This window comes from Hypanus sabinus, chromosome 24, assembly GCF_030144855.1.
Source record: "Hypanus sabinus isolate sHypSab1 chromosome 24, sHypSab1.hap1, whole genome shotgun sequence".
Taxonomy (NCBI): Eukaryota; Metazoa; Chordata; class Chondrichthyes; order Myliobatiformes; family Dasyatidae; genus Hypanus; species Hypanus sabinus.
Window position 1 is genome coordinate 26,882,772 of NC_082729.1, and position 16,883 is coordinate 26,899,654.

A 16,883-nucleotide genomic window follows, 5' to 3' on the forward strand; every position below is an offset into this window, starting at 1 on the left:
TGCTGGTTCGTGGAGTCTTCGTTCCCCACTATGAGTTAATCCACTTCGATAGAGACTGCAAACACGAGGAAATCTGACGATGCTGGAAATTAAGGCAACACACACAGAATGCTGGTGCAGCGCAGCAGACCAGGCAACATGCATAGGGAGAAACACTGTCAACGTTTCGGGCCGAGACATTTCGTCCTGACCCCTCTCCCACAGAGTCCTGTGTCCTGACGAAGGAGTAATATCGGACCACGATAAAACCATGCTGGAGAGGTACTAATGGGGGACCCGGAAACGACGGAACACCTGAATAAGTATTTTGCATCAATGTTCACTATGGAAGACATTAGCATAAAGTACGTGAATGCACTATTCCTAGAGAGAAAGTTCTGGGGAAACCTCAAAGGTCTGAAGGTAAATAAGTCATCTGGACAAGATGGGGTTAATTTCAGTAGGAGACTCCCATTGAACAATGTCAGGCAGAAATTAACAACATGGCATATTTATATAAGTTATTTCCCAAACATAATGTATCTGAGGAAACATGTCGTATCCCTTTTAATATTGTTGCCTAGCCTAGTTTCGTATTCCATTTTGATCTTTGTAGCGAATTTGTAGTGTTTTCTGTTGCTTTCTAAAAGCTTTCTAATTTACTAAATTTCTGGTCATTCCTGCTGTTTAATTTCGTCCATGTTTGGTTTTAAGTTGGTTTTGACTTCTCTTCTTGGTCATGATTGTTTCCATTTGCCTTTGGAATACTTATTACTGGTTGGGATGTATATGTGCTGTGCCTTCCGAATTGCTCCCACCATTCTCTGTGTGAAGCAGCCCCCCGCCCAATGTTCCCTTTAAACTTTTGCACCCTAACCGATGTCCTCTGTTGTTTTTCCTCCCTGGCCTCAGTGGAAAAAGCCTGCTTGCATTCACTCTATCTATACCCATCATAATCTTCGACACCTCTATCAAATCACACCTCATTCTTCTAAGCTCCACCGAATAAAGTCCTAACCTATTCAACCTTTCTCTGTAACTCAGTTTCTCAAGTCCCGACAACATCCTTGAAAACCTTCTCTGCACTCTTTCAACCTTATTAATATCTTTCCTGTGAGTAGGTGACGAAAACTGCTCACAGTAAATGGGCTTGGAGTAAAATTGAGTTGAGCTCATGTGCAAATTTATGTTGACATTTACAAAATAAAAAATAATCGGTAACGTTGTCTTGTTGGGAATATGGTCACAGGAGTCACTGGGATGTTTCTGAATTGAAATTATGGGTAGGAAAATGCGAAAAGGGGTCATTCATTTCAGTGTGTGGTTGTCCATCATGTTTATTTGGGTGAGGGTGTTGAGGTTGAGGGGGTCAGTCAAATATCAGAGATGCACTATGTAAAGTCGTGGTCCATTAGGATTATTCACATACACTCAGCTGCTATTTTATTAAGGACCTCCTGTATCCAATAAATTTGCCAGTCACTGGATGTTTGTCGTCTTTTGTCGCAGCACCCGATCCACGTCAAATTTCAACCTGCTTCGCGTTTGGAGATACCTTTCTGCACAGCACTTTGTAACCGTTTTTTGTTTGAGTTACTGTCCCCTTCCTGACAGCTTGAACGACATTGGCTATACTCCTCTGACGTCTCACTGCAACAAGGCGTTTTTGTCTACAGAACTGCCGCTCACAAGTTTTCGACTTGGTTCCTCTGTCATAAGGGGGGCGTGGGAGTTCACCCAAATGCAAAACACAGACACTGAACTACAGGAACAGGTCTAGGCGTGAGAAGGAAGCAGGGGAAGAGAGGATGAAAAGACGCTGGACATGACTCCGGCCCCGGACGAGACAAGGACTCCGGGCCTGGGCTAGGACATGACGAGGATAGGGAACCAGGATATGGAACTGGGAAATAGGAGCCTGGGCTTGGACACCGAGCCAGAGACTGAACAAGGACCCAGAGCCTGGGGCTTGACTCCGGCTCGGACCCCAGAACTAGGCGAGGACATGACGAGGTTACAGGACTAGAGAGGCACAGGACTGGACGAGAGACTCCTGGACGGGACAAGGGAACCCCGGCACAGGACGAGGGAATCTCAGCACCGGGCTGGGCAAGGTAGCTCTCTGCTGGGCTAGGCACACGGACATGACGAGAATCCAGAGCCTACGGAGAGACAGGGACATGGAACACCGAGCCTGGACTCCTCGTTGGGTACAGGACGCAGGGCCGGGATTCATAGAACACCAAACACGACGAGACAGTTCCCAACGCTAGGTAGAGGCAAAATGGCCGGACCTACCTAGCGAAGGCGTGGACATGGACAGACAGATCCAAACAGGGCGAAGCTCCCAACGCAGGCAAGGCGAGGCGAGGCCCCAGACACAGGCGAGGCTCCAGACACAGGCAAGGCAAGGCTCCAGGCAGAGGCGAGGCGATGCAAGCCAAGGCTCCAGGCCGAGACGAGCCGAGGCAAGGCAAGACTGCAGGCCGAGGAGAGGCGAGGCAAGCCAAGGCTCCAGGCCGAGACGAGCTGAGGCAAGGCAAGGCTCCAGGCAGAGGCGAGGCGAGGCAAGGCAAGGCTCCAGGCCGAGGCGAGCCGAGGGAAGGGATACAGTCAGGGGGGTTGGACAGGAACAATCCAGTAGCCAGAGGCTAAATCCTGAAGCAGCCGCCTCAACGGAAACTGGGGAAAAGCGTGAAACCTGGAATAGGGAAAATGGACCGGACTGTGAACCGGAATGCAGACTTCACGGACCGGGCCATGACATCTTCACTCTATTCCCTGGGAAGTCTAGAGTCTGTTCTGGGTGAAAATCCCAGTAATTCAGCAGTTTCTGTGATACTCAAACCACAAACAATCATTCCATGGTCAAAGTAACTGAAATGACCTTCTGATGTTTGATCAAAAATTTCAAAGTTTCAACGGTATATTTAATGTCTGATGCTTTTAATTGTACATTTAATGTCAGATGTTTTAAAATATTTTAAAATCACATTCTCCCATTCAGTATGCTTTTATGCATTGTGTTTCTGCCACATGATTGTGTGATTAGATATTTCTATTAAGGGACTGGTGTACTGTACCTTATCAAGTGAGTACTGAGTGTATTGTCAGAGGGTTCGGCGGGACGTCGGTCAATTGCAGAGAAATGGCACATCAGAGTTTCTGCTGTTCCACTTTGAGAGATTAAATGTCAGAGGTACTTTTGCAATAAATGGGTGACCAGTGGAGCAATGATATGTGGAAGGATCTCGGGCGTTTCTGTTCATATCTACCTGAAAGTGGCAGCACAATTGGAGAATATACTTGTTGTGTTTAAAAAGGGAGGCCAAATCCATATTGCTTCAGTATATAATTTGGGTTCGCTTGCTTTTGGAGTACATACATGAAGTGGCCACTTTAGCACTTTCAGAGAACAAAGATGAGAACGGGGGAAGAAATATGATCTAAGTGGCTTTCACCGCGAAATCATTGCCGGTGTCAGGCGGGGTGGTTTGAGTATCTCAGAGACTGCTGATCTTCTGGGAATTTCACGTAAAACAGCCTCCAGTGTTGACACAGCATGGTGCGAGAAACAAAAACCTCCAGTGAGCGGCAGTTCTGTGGGCGAGTAGGTATTGTTAATGAGAGAGATCAGATGGGAATGGGCAGACTGCTTCAAGCTGACAAGAAAGCAACAGTATCTCAAATAACCATGTGTTACAACGGTGATGTACAGAAGAGAATCTCGAACATTGAATTGGATGGGCCTGTCATGGTTCAGTCCGTGAAATCCGCATTCTGGTTCACGGTCCGGTCCATATGGAGCCTTGCCTGGAGCTTTGCCTTGTCTCGCCTTGCCTGGCCTGAAGCATTGCCTTTCCTTGCCTTGTCTCGCTTACCTCGCCTGGTGCCTTTCCTTCACTGATGTCAAGTTCTACCACTGGAACAAAAACAACTGTCGTTGTTTTGAACTTTCTCTGCGTCCACGCCTTCGCTAGGTAGATCCGGCCGTTTGCCGCCACCTTGTTTTGGGAACCATCTCGTCATATTCTGCATTCTGTGTATGAGTCCCGGTCTTACTTCCTGTACCGAAGGAAGAGTCCCGGCTCTGTTCTGTGTAAATAAGTCCCGGCCCTGTTCCTGTTCCCAAGGAGGGGTCCCGGCTCTGTGTTCCATGTTCCTGTCTCTTCTTCGACCAAGGCTCTGCGTTCCTGATTCTTCCTCGACCAAGTGAAGGCTTCGGGGTCTCATCCTGTCCTAGCCACGTCCAAGAACCTTGTCCTGTCCAAGCCACGGCCTTGTGTTCTCGCCCAGCGCAGAAGTACCTTGCCCAGGCCGGTGCTGGGGTTCCCTTGTCCTGTTCATGAGTCTCACGTCCACTCCTGTTGACTCTCCTCGTCATGTAGCCACGTCTTGTCATCGCCTGGTTCTGGGGTCCGAGCCCGAGTCCAGACCCAGGCTCTGGGTCCTTGTCCAGTCTCTGGCTCGGAGTCCAACCCAGGCTCCTAGTTCCCAGTTCCATGTCCTGCTTCCGCTAACCTAGTCAGGTCCTAGCCCAGGCTCGGAATTCTTGTCTCGTTCAGGGCCTGTGTCAAGTCCAGCGTTCTTTCGTCGTCATTTCCCTTGCTTCCTTCTCACGCCTAGTCCTGTCCCTGGTAGTTCGGTGCCTGTGTCTTGCATCTGGGTCCGCTCCCAATGCCCACTTTATCACAGAGCCACTGCAGAAAAAGACTATGAACAGAAAATACACGCAGTGATCACTTTGTTAGTTCCCTGAATTACCCAATAAAGTGGCCACTGAATATAACTACGGTACGAAGGAATATGTTGAGTCGGAGTTCCCCGTCTTTGTTAGCTATGGACCAATATCAAAGGGTCCACCATACCCCTGGACAGCCAGAATCATTTGCCCACCCTGGGAAAGTCAGTCACAGAGGTTAAGAGGTTTGTAGCCAGAGAGTGGAAACTCTGAGGCTTTCATTGCTGCAGACCGCTCTAGATGACAAGTCATTGGGTGGTTCAGAAGTGGAGGTTGTGCATTCGTTCGTTCTGTGCCCTATGACATTGGCGATCATGGTCTTTCCAGGACCATGATTGTTCATGACATGGATTTCCATAGATGCAGTCTGCAATTGCCTTCTTCTGGCCAGTTTTTTGACAAGATGGTTTAGCCCAACCAATATCAATGTCCTAAGCTTGTCTGCCTGGGGTCAGAGGTCGCATAATCAGGATTTGTGATATACACCCGCTAAGCATAGCACCTGCTCTCACGGCTTCATGTGACACTGATCATGATACCAAAGCAGGGGCTACACCGTGCCTAAGGGTGTCCTGCAGGCTACTGGAGGGAAGGATCTCCAGTCCCCTATCCAGGAGCTTGTTCAGCTCTCGATTAAGCGTCGTAGGATATGGATTGAAGACCAGAGAATCCTCTGAGTCCTATGAGTCCTATGGTGTTTAAAGCGATTAATGTAGTTTGGGGTTGGGTTTATTGTGCTGTTGGACCTCTTCCCGTGTTTCAATGTTCTTAACGCATTGCTCTAGGTCCCTGATGCAAAAGGGGAAACTCTGTCGTTGAAACAACTCCATATCTACCCCACCTATAGCTCTCAGCCGAGGGCCCGCGAGGAGAATACCTGTGATGTTTTGTCCAGTTGACGCTGCTTTGGAATTACGTTCCCCGAGTGTTTAAATACGACGCCATTACTCAAGAATACATGAACACCCATGAATATAGCCAAATGGAACATCTTTACTCCGGTGTCAAGGTACAAAGTACAATACCAAGAGCAACACATACAGAAACAATATATAGGTTAGCAAGTTCATATACGGTGTCAGTAAATACAGTCAGACAAAAATATGATCTCAGACCCTGAGCCTATAAGCTGTTTGCCTTGTTGGTTATGTTTGAGTTTCTTGCGTTTGTGATTTTAGCCAGATGCTCTGATCTGTACAGCACTTTGGTCAACGTGGGTTGTCTTTAAATGAGCTATATTAATAAATTTGACTTGACTGAGTCCACGAATGTTGCAGAAATCTGAATCAGTTTGTGAACAAGAGTTTAATAACCAATACAAGGCGGCTGCCAATGCTTTCTTCCACACTGGAAATCACTGTGTCTGAGGCTGGTAGTGGGTGTTCGGACGGCGTAGACGGAGCTTCACTATGTGTCTGATCCATGGAGTGTGTTATGGAATGGTATGGAGGGAAATTCACTCTGTGTCTGACCCCGGGAGTGTGTGATGGGACGGTGTGGAGGGAACCTCACTCTGTGTCTGACCCCGGGAGTGTGTGATGGGACGGTGTGGAGGGAGCTTCACTCTGTTTCTGACCCCGGGAGTGTGTGATGGGGCGGTGTGGAGGGAGATTCACTCTGTGCCTGACCCCGGGAGTGTGTGATGGGACGGTGTGGAGGGAACCTCACTCTGTGTCTGACCCCGGGAGTGTGTGATGGGACGGTGTGGAGGGAACCTCACGCTGTGCCTGACCCCGGGAGTGTGTGATGGGACGGTGTGGAGGGAGATTCATTCTGTGTCTGACCCTGGGATTGTGTGATGGGACGGTGTGGAGGGAGCTTCACTCTGTTTCTGACCCCGGGAGTGTGTGATGGGGCGGTGTGGAGGGAGATTCACTCTGTGCCTGACCCCGGGAGTGTGTGATGGGACGGTGTGGAGGGAACCTCACTCTGTGTCTGACCCCGGGAGTGTGTGATGGGACCGTGTGGAGGGAACTTCACTCTGTGTCTGACCCCGGGAGTGTGTGATGGGACGGTGTGGAGGGAGATTCACTCTGTGTCTGACCCCGGAATGTGTGTTGGGACGGTGTGGAGGGAGATTCACTCTGTGTCTGATCCTGGGAGTGTGTGATGGGACGGTGTGGATGGTGCTGAACTGTGTGTCTGACCCCGGGAGTGTGTGATGGGACGGTGTGGATGGTGCTGAACTGTGTGTCTGACCCCGGGAGTGTGTGATGGGACGGTGTGGAGGGAGATTCATTCTGTGTCTGACCCTGGGATTGTGTGATGGGACGGTCTGGAGGGAGTTTCACTCTGTGTCTGACCCCGGGAGTGTGTGATGGGACGGTGTGGGGGTAGATTCACTCTGTGTCTGACCCCGGGAGTGTGTGATGGGACTGTGTGGAGGGAACCTCACTCTGTGTCTGACCCCGGGAGTGTGTGATGGGGCGGTGTGGAGGGAGATTCACTCTGTGTCTGACCCCGGGAGTGTGTGATGGGACGGTGTGGAGGGAGATTCACTCTGTGTCTGACCCTGTGAGTGTGTGATGGGACGGTGTGGATGGTGCTGAACTGTGTGTCTGACCCCGGGAGTGTGTGATGGGACGGTGTGGATGGTGCTGAACTGTGTGTCTGACCCCGGGAGTGTGTGATGGGACGGTGTGGAGGGAGATTCATTCTGTGTCTGACCCTGGGATTGTGTGATGGGACGGTCTGGAGGGAGTTTCACTCTGTGTCTGACCCCGGGAGTGTATGATGGGACGGTGTGGGGGTAGAATCACTCTGTGTCTGACCCCGGGAGTGTGTGATGGGACGGTGTGGAGGGAACCTCACTCTGTGTCTGACCCCGGGAGTGTGTGATGGGACCGTGTGGAGGGAACTTCACTCTGTGTCTGACCCCGGGAGTGTGTGATGGGACGGTGTGGAGGGAGCTTCACTCTGTTTCTGACCCCGGGAGTGTGTGATGGGGCGGTGTGGAGGGAGATTCACTCTGTGTCTGACCCCGGGAGTGTGTGATGGGACGGTGTGGAGGGAGATTCACTCTGTGTCTGACCCTGGGAGTGTGTGATGGGACGGTGTGGATGGTGCTGAACTGTGTGTCTGACCCCGGGAGTGTGTGATGGGACGGTGTGGAGGGAGATTCATTCTGTGTCTGACCCTGGGATTGTGTGATGGGACGGTCTGGAGGGAGTTTCACTCTGTGTCTGACCCCGGGAGTGTGTGATGGGACGGTGTGGGGGTAGATTCACTCTGTGTCTGACCCCGGGAGTGTGTGATGGGACGGTGTGGAGGGAACCTCACTCTGTGTCTGACCCCGGGAGTGTGTGATGGGACCGTGTGGAGGGAACTTCACTCTGTGTCTGACCCCGGGAGTGTGTGATGGGACGGTGTGGAGGGAGCTTCACTCTGTTTCTGACCCCGGGAGTGTGTGATGGGGCGGTGTGGAGGGAGATTCACTCTGTGTCTGACCCCGGGAGTGTGTGATGGGACGGTGTGGAGGGAGATTCACTCTGTGTCTGACCCTGGGAGTGTGTGATGGGACGGTGTGGATGGTGCTGAACTGTGTGTCTGACCCCGGGAGTGTGTGATGGGACGGTGTGGAGGGAGATTCACTCTGTGTCTGACCCTGGGAGTGTGTGATGGGACGGTGTGGATGGTGCTGAACTGTGTGTCTGACCCCGGGAGTGTGTGATGGGACGGTGTGGATGGTGCTGAACTGTGTGTCTGACCCCGGGGGTGAGTGATGGAACAGTGTGGCTGACTCGAAGAACAAGTGCTGGAATGACTCGGAGGGCCCTTAATTCTGTGTCTGATCTTGGGAGTCGTTGTTGCAGTGCCCATTACTGGGCCGTCTCTTTCGTGGCGTTTAATACCTTAGCCAACTCCTTACACTGAATGACCAATGGATATAGCCTTGCCCCCTCCCCGAGCCATTTCTCTTTACCACACATCCCTCCAAGAGAATCACAAGAAGGCCGTCGTTCGGTTTGGGGTTCTGCTTGCCTCAATGGCCCAGTGAGCCTTGTCGGTCGGAGTCAGGACTTTATGCTTTTGCTATCGTTAGGGTCACCCATGTCAAACAAGTCAAAGGATAGACCCCAGACTGAGAGTGAACGACTAGTCCTCTAGGTTTAGGACAGCTCAGGGCTAACAACGTTGACAGTAAAATCCTCACCTGCCACTCCTTCTGCATCCTATCCATGCCGTTAGACACCACTCTCCAGCACTAGCGGACGGTGTATTTTCGCAGAATTCACATTGCATTCTCGCCCAGAAAATTCCCGTAAAACCCCCACTCAACCCTGCTGCTTTTCCCGCGAGGGAGAGCAGCGAACACTACTACCATCAGTGTCCCCCACCTCCCATCCATCCGTTATCCCAACTTCATAAGACTTTAAGACAAGAGAATTAGGCCAGTCGGCCGATCAAGTCTGCTCCGCTATTCGATCATGGCCAAGTTAAATCAAATCGATCACCGTCAACGGGTCTGAAACCTCAGCCTCGATCCCAGCAGCCGCTTTTAACAGACAGTGGCGATTCAAGGGCGCAGTTCACGCCATCTTTCTGGTGTGCTGTTAGGAATGGGAAATATATACCGGCCTTTTTCCCAATTTTTCTCGAGATCAATAAAGTATGTCTGTCTGTCTGTCTGGTCTTGTTGGATCTCACAAAGTAATTCTTGAAATTATCCTGCGCATTTCTAGTTTAACGTGCAGAAATCAATGTGACCTTGTAATATTGTGAAACTAGAACTCCCAGGAGGCTGCAGCACTCCCAAAGAGCGCATGAGCTACAGAGCATGCGCGGTTGAAGTATTCCGTATGAACTATCCTGTATTCCCCAAGATCGGCCGCAACGCATCGCATGCCCTCGAAGCGACAGCATTTTAGACTGCTGTACATTCCCCAGGAGCCTCCACCCACCGCGCATTTTCACTTCAGGGAAGTTGCTGCGGCTCTCGCGGTGTTCGTGTCTGACAGCTGTTTTCCTGGCGGGTGATTTGGTTTTTTTTTTCTCTCCGCCTGACCCCTCAGCTCCTCCATGGTGCCGAAGCACCCGGACGATGTGTATCCACCAAAGAATACAAGCAAAGCCTGTTGTTAATATTGGCAAGCACGAGGAAATCTGCAGATGCTGGAAATTCAAGCAACACACACAAAATGCTGGTGGAACTCCGACGTCCAGTCAGCATCTATAGGAAGAAGAACTGTCAACGTTTCGGGCCGAGACCCTTCGTCAGTACTAACTGAAATAAAAGATAGCAAGAGATTTGAAAGTAGGAAGGGAGGGGAAAATGCGAAATGATAGGAGAAGACAGGAGGGGTAGGTTAAAGCTAAGAGCTGGAAAGGTGATTGGCAAAAGGGATACAAAACTGGAAAAGGAAAAGGGTCATGGGACAGAGGTCGAGGGAGAAAGAAAGGGGGAAGGGATCAGCAAAGGGAGATGGAGAACAGGCAGAGTAATGGGAAGAGAGAGAAAAAAAGGGGGTGAAGGGAAAAATAAATAAATCAGGGATGGGGTAAGAAGGGGAGGAAGGGCATTAATGGAAGTTAGAGAAGTCAATGTTCATGCCATCAGGTTAGAGGCTACCCAGACGGTATATCAGGTTTTGTTCCTCCAACTTGAGTATGGCTTCATCTTGACAGTAGGAGAGGCCATGGATAGACATAACAGAATGGGAATGGGGCGTGGAATTAAAATGCGTGAGCACTGGGAGATCCTGCTTTCTCTGGTGGCCAGAGCGTAGGTGTTCAGTGAAACGGTCTGCCAGTCTGCGTTGGGTCTCAACAATATACAAAATATATATATATATATATAAATTCAATATATAAAATCCATAAAATAAATATAAAATTTATACACTCAGTATAAATTGACAGTATCATTGTCATCTGTAATTTTCGCCTCATTATCGCTGCCTGTATGAGTAAACTCTGATATTTGTTTACTCCAAATAGCCATTGAATACAGAAAGACCATGGGTGTTGAAAGAAAACTCATCAACCCAACTGACACGAAAAAGAAAAGAAACAAAATTCACAGACCCCAATATCTCCCCTCGCCTGCATTAAAACAAAACAGCCACAATAACAATGAAATACCCCATATACATCAGGTTTTCAACACCTTACGTTCAGGAAAGGACAGGGACAGTGGCACCAAATCCCCAACACCGGCTGTCACACACAACAATGAACATTTCAGCCCCTCGCCAATCGGCCACAAGAAGGATACACTCCAAAACTGAATGAAACTAGTACAAATTACTGTCCAATAATCAGATTAATCTGAGAGAATGGAAAACGCCTTTACATCTGCGTAAGAGGAGAGCATTCGTTCATATACAGTCCTTCCTTCCGGAGGGAGAAAACGCCTATTCGGGTCCTAATGCCGCTGATACGGGGCCGACCGTGCTGACTGCCTGTTGGGAGCCACCTCTAATCCCGTCTGCATTCGTTGCCATCCTCTGTATTGACCCCTCTACACCAGATGATGATGCATCCAGTCAGAATAATCTCCACAGTACATCTATCGAAATTTGCCAGTGTCACCGCTCTTCGGGATTTTGCGATTTCCCGGAGAGTGTTGAGCTCTGTGAGTATTGGAGCACCCGAACTTTTTAACTTTAACGAAACATGTTAATGAATGACAGTTCTTCGTGTATTTTTTTCTTCTTCTCAAGTGACTCTCTCTTTGGGATGCGGTACCCGGTGCTTTCTGTTTAGAGTTGTTCAGTTTATTTTGACAGGCTCGGGGTTTCATGTTATTTGTATTGTTTTAGTGGACTCCCAATTAGAGCTAATTGCGGGGTCCCAGGTTTGGACATGTTACGTCTCAAGTAACAATGGGTCAAGAGACTGATGTTCTGTTGTAATTTTTATGTATAAACTCTGGTCACTATCTCTGCATTGGGAGTCTGTTTCTCCTCCATACTTGTGTTCCAACATTGTCAGCAGACATGAAGACTGGTAGAGTCATTGGTGACATCATATCCCCTTGAATTCTAAATCAATAATCCAGCTGACAGATTGTGGGCAGTGGTGTACAGTATATGGGTCGTGCTCAGAACCCTAAATATTTTACTCTCTTCGACGGTGTCAATGGCTTTGGAAATGTTCATTGTCATCTCTACTGGTAACAACGATGGCATCTAACTGCCTGGGAGACTTGCAGTACCTGGTCGATAGCTTTCTGCCAGAGATCTGGTGCAGATGCTACTCTGAAGCAAGCCTATTTCAGCGATAAGGCCGTTGGTGAGCATCTATGGTGAGAAACACTTTGGACTCTTCTTTCATCTCCATTTTCAGGTAGACCTCAGCTAAATTAACTTTGCTGAAGTAGTTTCCCTCCGAAAGGTTCTCAAAGATAACCTCTATCCTGGGAAAATGGCATTGATAAACCTTATATATTGGAGTGATGGTGACTTTAAAAACTCGTGATAGGACGACATGAAAGAAAAACCAAACATAAGTAGCGTGCAGTCAGGAAGGGCAGGCAGATGATTGGACATAATTGCAGTCAGCAGGGTGAGGATCAGTGCATTAGAGGTGCAGAATTATAAAAGCTAGCAAAAACAGTCCGCAATATGTTGTATCTCAATGCACGGAGTATATGAAATAAGGTAGATGATCCTGGTGCATTATTACAAATTATCACGTAATTATCACTCATTGTGTTCATCACTGAGTCGTGGCTGAAGGAAGTTCGCAGTTGGGAACTGAATATGCAAGGCTGCACATTGTATTAGAGGGATTGTAAGGAAGGCAGAGGGGGAGGCGCGGCTCTGCTGGTAGAGAATGGCATCAATTCAGTAGAAAGATGTGACATAGGATCGGAAGATTTTCAATCATTGTCGGCTGAGTTAAGCAACTGCAAAGGGAAAATAACTCTGATGAAGGTATACAAAGACGCCCCAAGAGTCGCTGGGATGTGGACCACAGATTCCAACAGGAAATAGCAAAGGCGTGTCGAAAGGACAATGCTGTGATAGTCATGCGAGATTTCAACATGCAGGTCGGTTGGAAAAATCAGGTTGGAAATGAATCTCAAGAGAGTGAGTTTGTTGAATGCCTAGGAGATAACTTTTCAGAACAATTGAGTCGACTTTGGGATCAGCTATACTGGATTGGGTTTACATATTAAACCGGAGGCGATAAGGGAGCTTAAGGTATAAGAAACACATTTGGTGAGTGGAGGTATTCTGCAGGGCTCGGTGCCGGGAACGCTTCTTTTTATGCTGTAAATGAATAAGCTAGATGTGACGATGAGGCTTTATAAGGGACCGGTGAGTCCTCACTTGTGTATTGTGAACAGTTTGGGTTGCTCATCTGAGAAAATAAGCGCTGGCGTTGGAGAGGGTTCAAAGGAGGTTCAGAAGGATGATTCCGGTAATGAAAAGGTTATCATACGAGGAACGTTTGATAGCTCCGGGTCTGCACTGCCTAGAATTCAGAAGCATGAATTGGATGTCAATAAAACTTTTCGAATATTGAAAGGCCTAGACAGAGTTGACGTGTAAAGGATCAAATCTGCAGGTGCTGGAAATCCGAGAAACACACAAATTTCTGGAGGAACACAAGAGGACAGGCAGCATCTTGGAAAAATGTACAGTCGACGTTTCAGGTTGAGACCCTTCGGTAGGACCGGGGGAGAAAAAGATGAGGGTTAGATTGAAATGGTGGGGAGAGGGAAGAGAGAAACACAAGGTAATACTTGAATCTGGGAGGGTAGGGATGAAATAAAGAGCTGGGAAGTTGATTGGTGAAAGACATACAGGCTCGAGAAGGGAAGAGGACAGAAGCCCATGAAAGAAAGATAAGGTAGAAGACACAACAGAGGGAAGCAAGGTGAGAAAGGAAAATAGGGGATGGCGAGTAGTATAGCAGGGAGGGTATTATCGTAAGTTTGAGAAATCAATGTCCATGCCATCAAGTTGCAGGCTACCCAAATGGAATATAAGTTGTTGTTCCTCCAACCTGAGTGTGGCCTCATCTCGACAGAGCCGGAGGCCAAGGATTGTTATATTGGACTGGAAATTGGGCCGGCTCCAAGAGAGCGGAGATCTGATAGAGTTTTGGAAGGTTATGAAATGCACAGACAGACAGTATATTTTACCCAAGGTTGCAATGCCGAATATCAAAGAGCATGCATTTAAGAGAAGAAAGTGTATTTCCAAATGATATGCGAGGGGCAAATAGTTTACACACAGAGAGTGATGGGGGCTTGGCGTTGCGCAGACTGGGTTGGCGGTAAACACAGATAGTTTAGAGTCTTTTAGACAAGTTTATATCAGCAAAATTGAGCTTAGTGGAAGGATATCGACAGTGCGTAGGCAGAGGAGATAAGATTAATTGGCCATTAAATTACTGATTTAATTGATCCGGCACATTGCAGGCCGAATGGCCTCTCCCTATACTGTACTGTTCTACACTCTATATTTTAAGAGATTAGAATAAAAGTGCAGGAAAGCCTCGAGCGCTGATCATACTTGCAGCCGACCGTCCACTGTGTCTGTGGTCAGGAGGCACTGGTCGGCTGAGGGCCCACGAATTATTCGTCAGACATTTCTATCTGAGGTGGGATTGCGGTTCGGGGTCTCACCCTGTAGCTCCTGCTCAGTGAAGGCCTGCTGGAGCGAGGCAAGCAGGGAGCGCTTGAAGACCTGACGGAAGTTGCTTCCGGCGAAGACGTAGACAAGAGGGTTGACCGCGCTGTTGAATGAGGTCAGGGCTTGAGTGAATCTGTACCAGTCCGAAAGAATAATTCCGATTAGTAGGAGGGCGCAGAGACAGAAGGGGAGCCAGCAGATCACAAAGGCGGCGACCGCGATCATGATCAGGCGTATGGGATTCCTGGACTTAGGGAACCTGTCTCCTTGCAGCCTCCAGCCAACGACGGCGTAACAAGTGATCATAATCAGAAAGGGGGGGCCGAAGCCTAAGGCAGCCAAAACTAGCCTCGTCTTGAAAAGATTCCTGATGATGAATACTGGCAGGCACATGACACTTATCACCCAGACCACGAAGCAGGTCGCACGTACCCATGCGAGGCTCACATGTTGCCGGAACCAGATGGGCCGAGTAATAGCCAGGCAGCGGTAGATGCTGATCAGACATAACAGATAGATGCTGGCAAAACCGTTTAGGAACATAATTGATGCAAAGAATTCCGAAGGGAAATTATCAGCGTCCTCAGAGTGGAGCACGATGTCGACCATGCGGGAGGGGAGACTCAGGCAATACATCAGGTCGGCCGCAGCCAGGTTCAGGTAGCACACGGTGTGGACCGTTCTCTTCATTTTGAAGCCCGACGCCCAGATGACTGCGCCGTTGCCCGGGACGCCCAGCAGGACGGTGAGGATGAAGATGACCATTGACATGACGAAAGGTTCTCCCCACTCCTTCCTGTCTCTATCGATTATGAAGTTGCTGTGGTTGAGATTCGCAGTGATCGTCGAATTATACACTCCCTCGGAGAGCGACATTGTCGGGTCTGGTGGTGGAAAAATTGTGGAAGTTAGAGGGGTGAAGAATTGAGCGAAAAGCTATTGAAGGGGGGATGGAGAGAACGAAGAAGGAAGGAGGGCACACGAAATAGAAACTGGACACATAATATGTCTGTGAAGTCGGGGTAAGTCTGCTGCAGCCGAAAGACTACAATCTTCTTTCATTACCTGCCACTGGACCCTGACCGCCCGTGTGGTGGCTGCCCGTGTTTTAGCCTCCCCAAGTGAAACAAAGTCACACGGAGGCGTTCCCTATGAAGGGTATCCAACCGAACACCGCGGTTCTGTGGATCCTGGATCAGCCTCTGTAGCCAGGATAATATTACACTGGACTCGAGTGATCAGGTTGCTACAGCCACTAATACTGGTCCCCGTGACCGTGTGGGGTTTGCTCCGGGTACTCCGGTTTTCCCCACGTTCCACAGACGTACTAGTTATGAGCTTAGTTGTTATTGAAAAATATCTTGTGATCAGGCTACGGTTAAACCGGTTGTTTGCTGGACGGTGCGGGCTCATTGGGCAGAAACGCCTGTTCCACGTGAGTCTCTAAAGACAGTATGTGCCTAAGACGTTTGTCGAGTACTGTACAATGCGGAAGAATCAAACACAGGGAAACTCCACAAAATTGGGCCGAAACAACTAAATTAGTAGTCACATGGCCAGTGGTATGAATCGCGTCTGCTGACACAATGTCCAATTCCCTCACATTCATGAGCCCATCAAAACGTCTCTTAAAAACCTCAATGTATAGTCCTCCACCACCACGTCAGGCAGCGCATTCCTGCTGGTTACATCTCCTTTGATCTCACCCCTCTCACCTTAAAGACATGTCCTGGGCATTTCAAACCTGAAAGAAAGATACTGTCAGTCAGCTCTCTCTCTGTCTCTCATAACCGTGTAAACTACTTCTACCACTGCTCCACTACTACCATTACTAGCATTACTACTACTATTACTACAAGTGCATTGTAGAAACAGGCCCTTAGCCGAGCAGGCCATGCCTACGATTTTCCCATTTACTCCAATAATTTTTGCAACCGTTTAAACTGTGACCCTGTATGTCCCTGCATAAATATCTCTGAAACGTAGTTATTGGATATGATGTTTGCCATTCTGGCAGCCACGTTGAAGATGTCAACTGATTCTGGACGACATGGCAGCGTAATGATTGGCATAACTCTGCGGCAGCGACAACGAATTGAGTTCAATTCACATCAGTGTCTGTAGGGAGTTGAGAAGTAGTCGCCCAGAACGCCTGGGTTTACAGAGAAACAAAGAAAACCTACAGCAGAACACAGGCCCTTCGGCCCACAAAGTTGTGCCGAACACGTCCCGACCTTAGAAATTACTAGGCTTACATATAGCCTATTTTACTAAGCTCCATGTACTTCGCTAAAAGCCTCTTAAAAGACCCTGTCGTATCCGCCTCCACCACTATAGCCGGCAGCACGCAGTCACCACCCTCTGAGTAAAAAACTTACCCCTGACATCTCCTCTGTACCTACTTCCCAACACCTTAAACCTGTGGCCTCTTTAGCCCTGGGAAAATGCCTCTGACTATCCACACGATCCATACCTCTCATCATCTTGTACACCTGTATCAGGTCACCTCTCATTCTCCTTCACACCAAGGGGAAAAGGCCGAGTTCACTCAAACTATTCTCAAAAGGCATGCTCCC

General features: G+C 48.8%; 1 protein-coding gene across 1 annotated transcript; it reads right to left on the reverse strand.

Moving 5' to 3' along the window:
- Positions 1-14,256: 14,256 nt before the first annotated feature.
- LOC132380721 (C3a anaphylatoxin chemotactic receptor-like) lies at positions 14,257-15,183 on the reverse strand. Its single transcript, XM_059949711.1, has one exon. The coding sequence runs from the start codon at positions 15,181-15,183 to the stop codon at positions 14,257-14,259; it is 927 nt and encodes a 308-aa protein (XP_059805694.1).
- Positions 15,184-16,883: the final 1,700 nt, after the last annotated feature.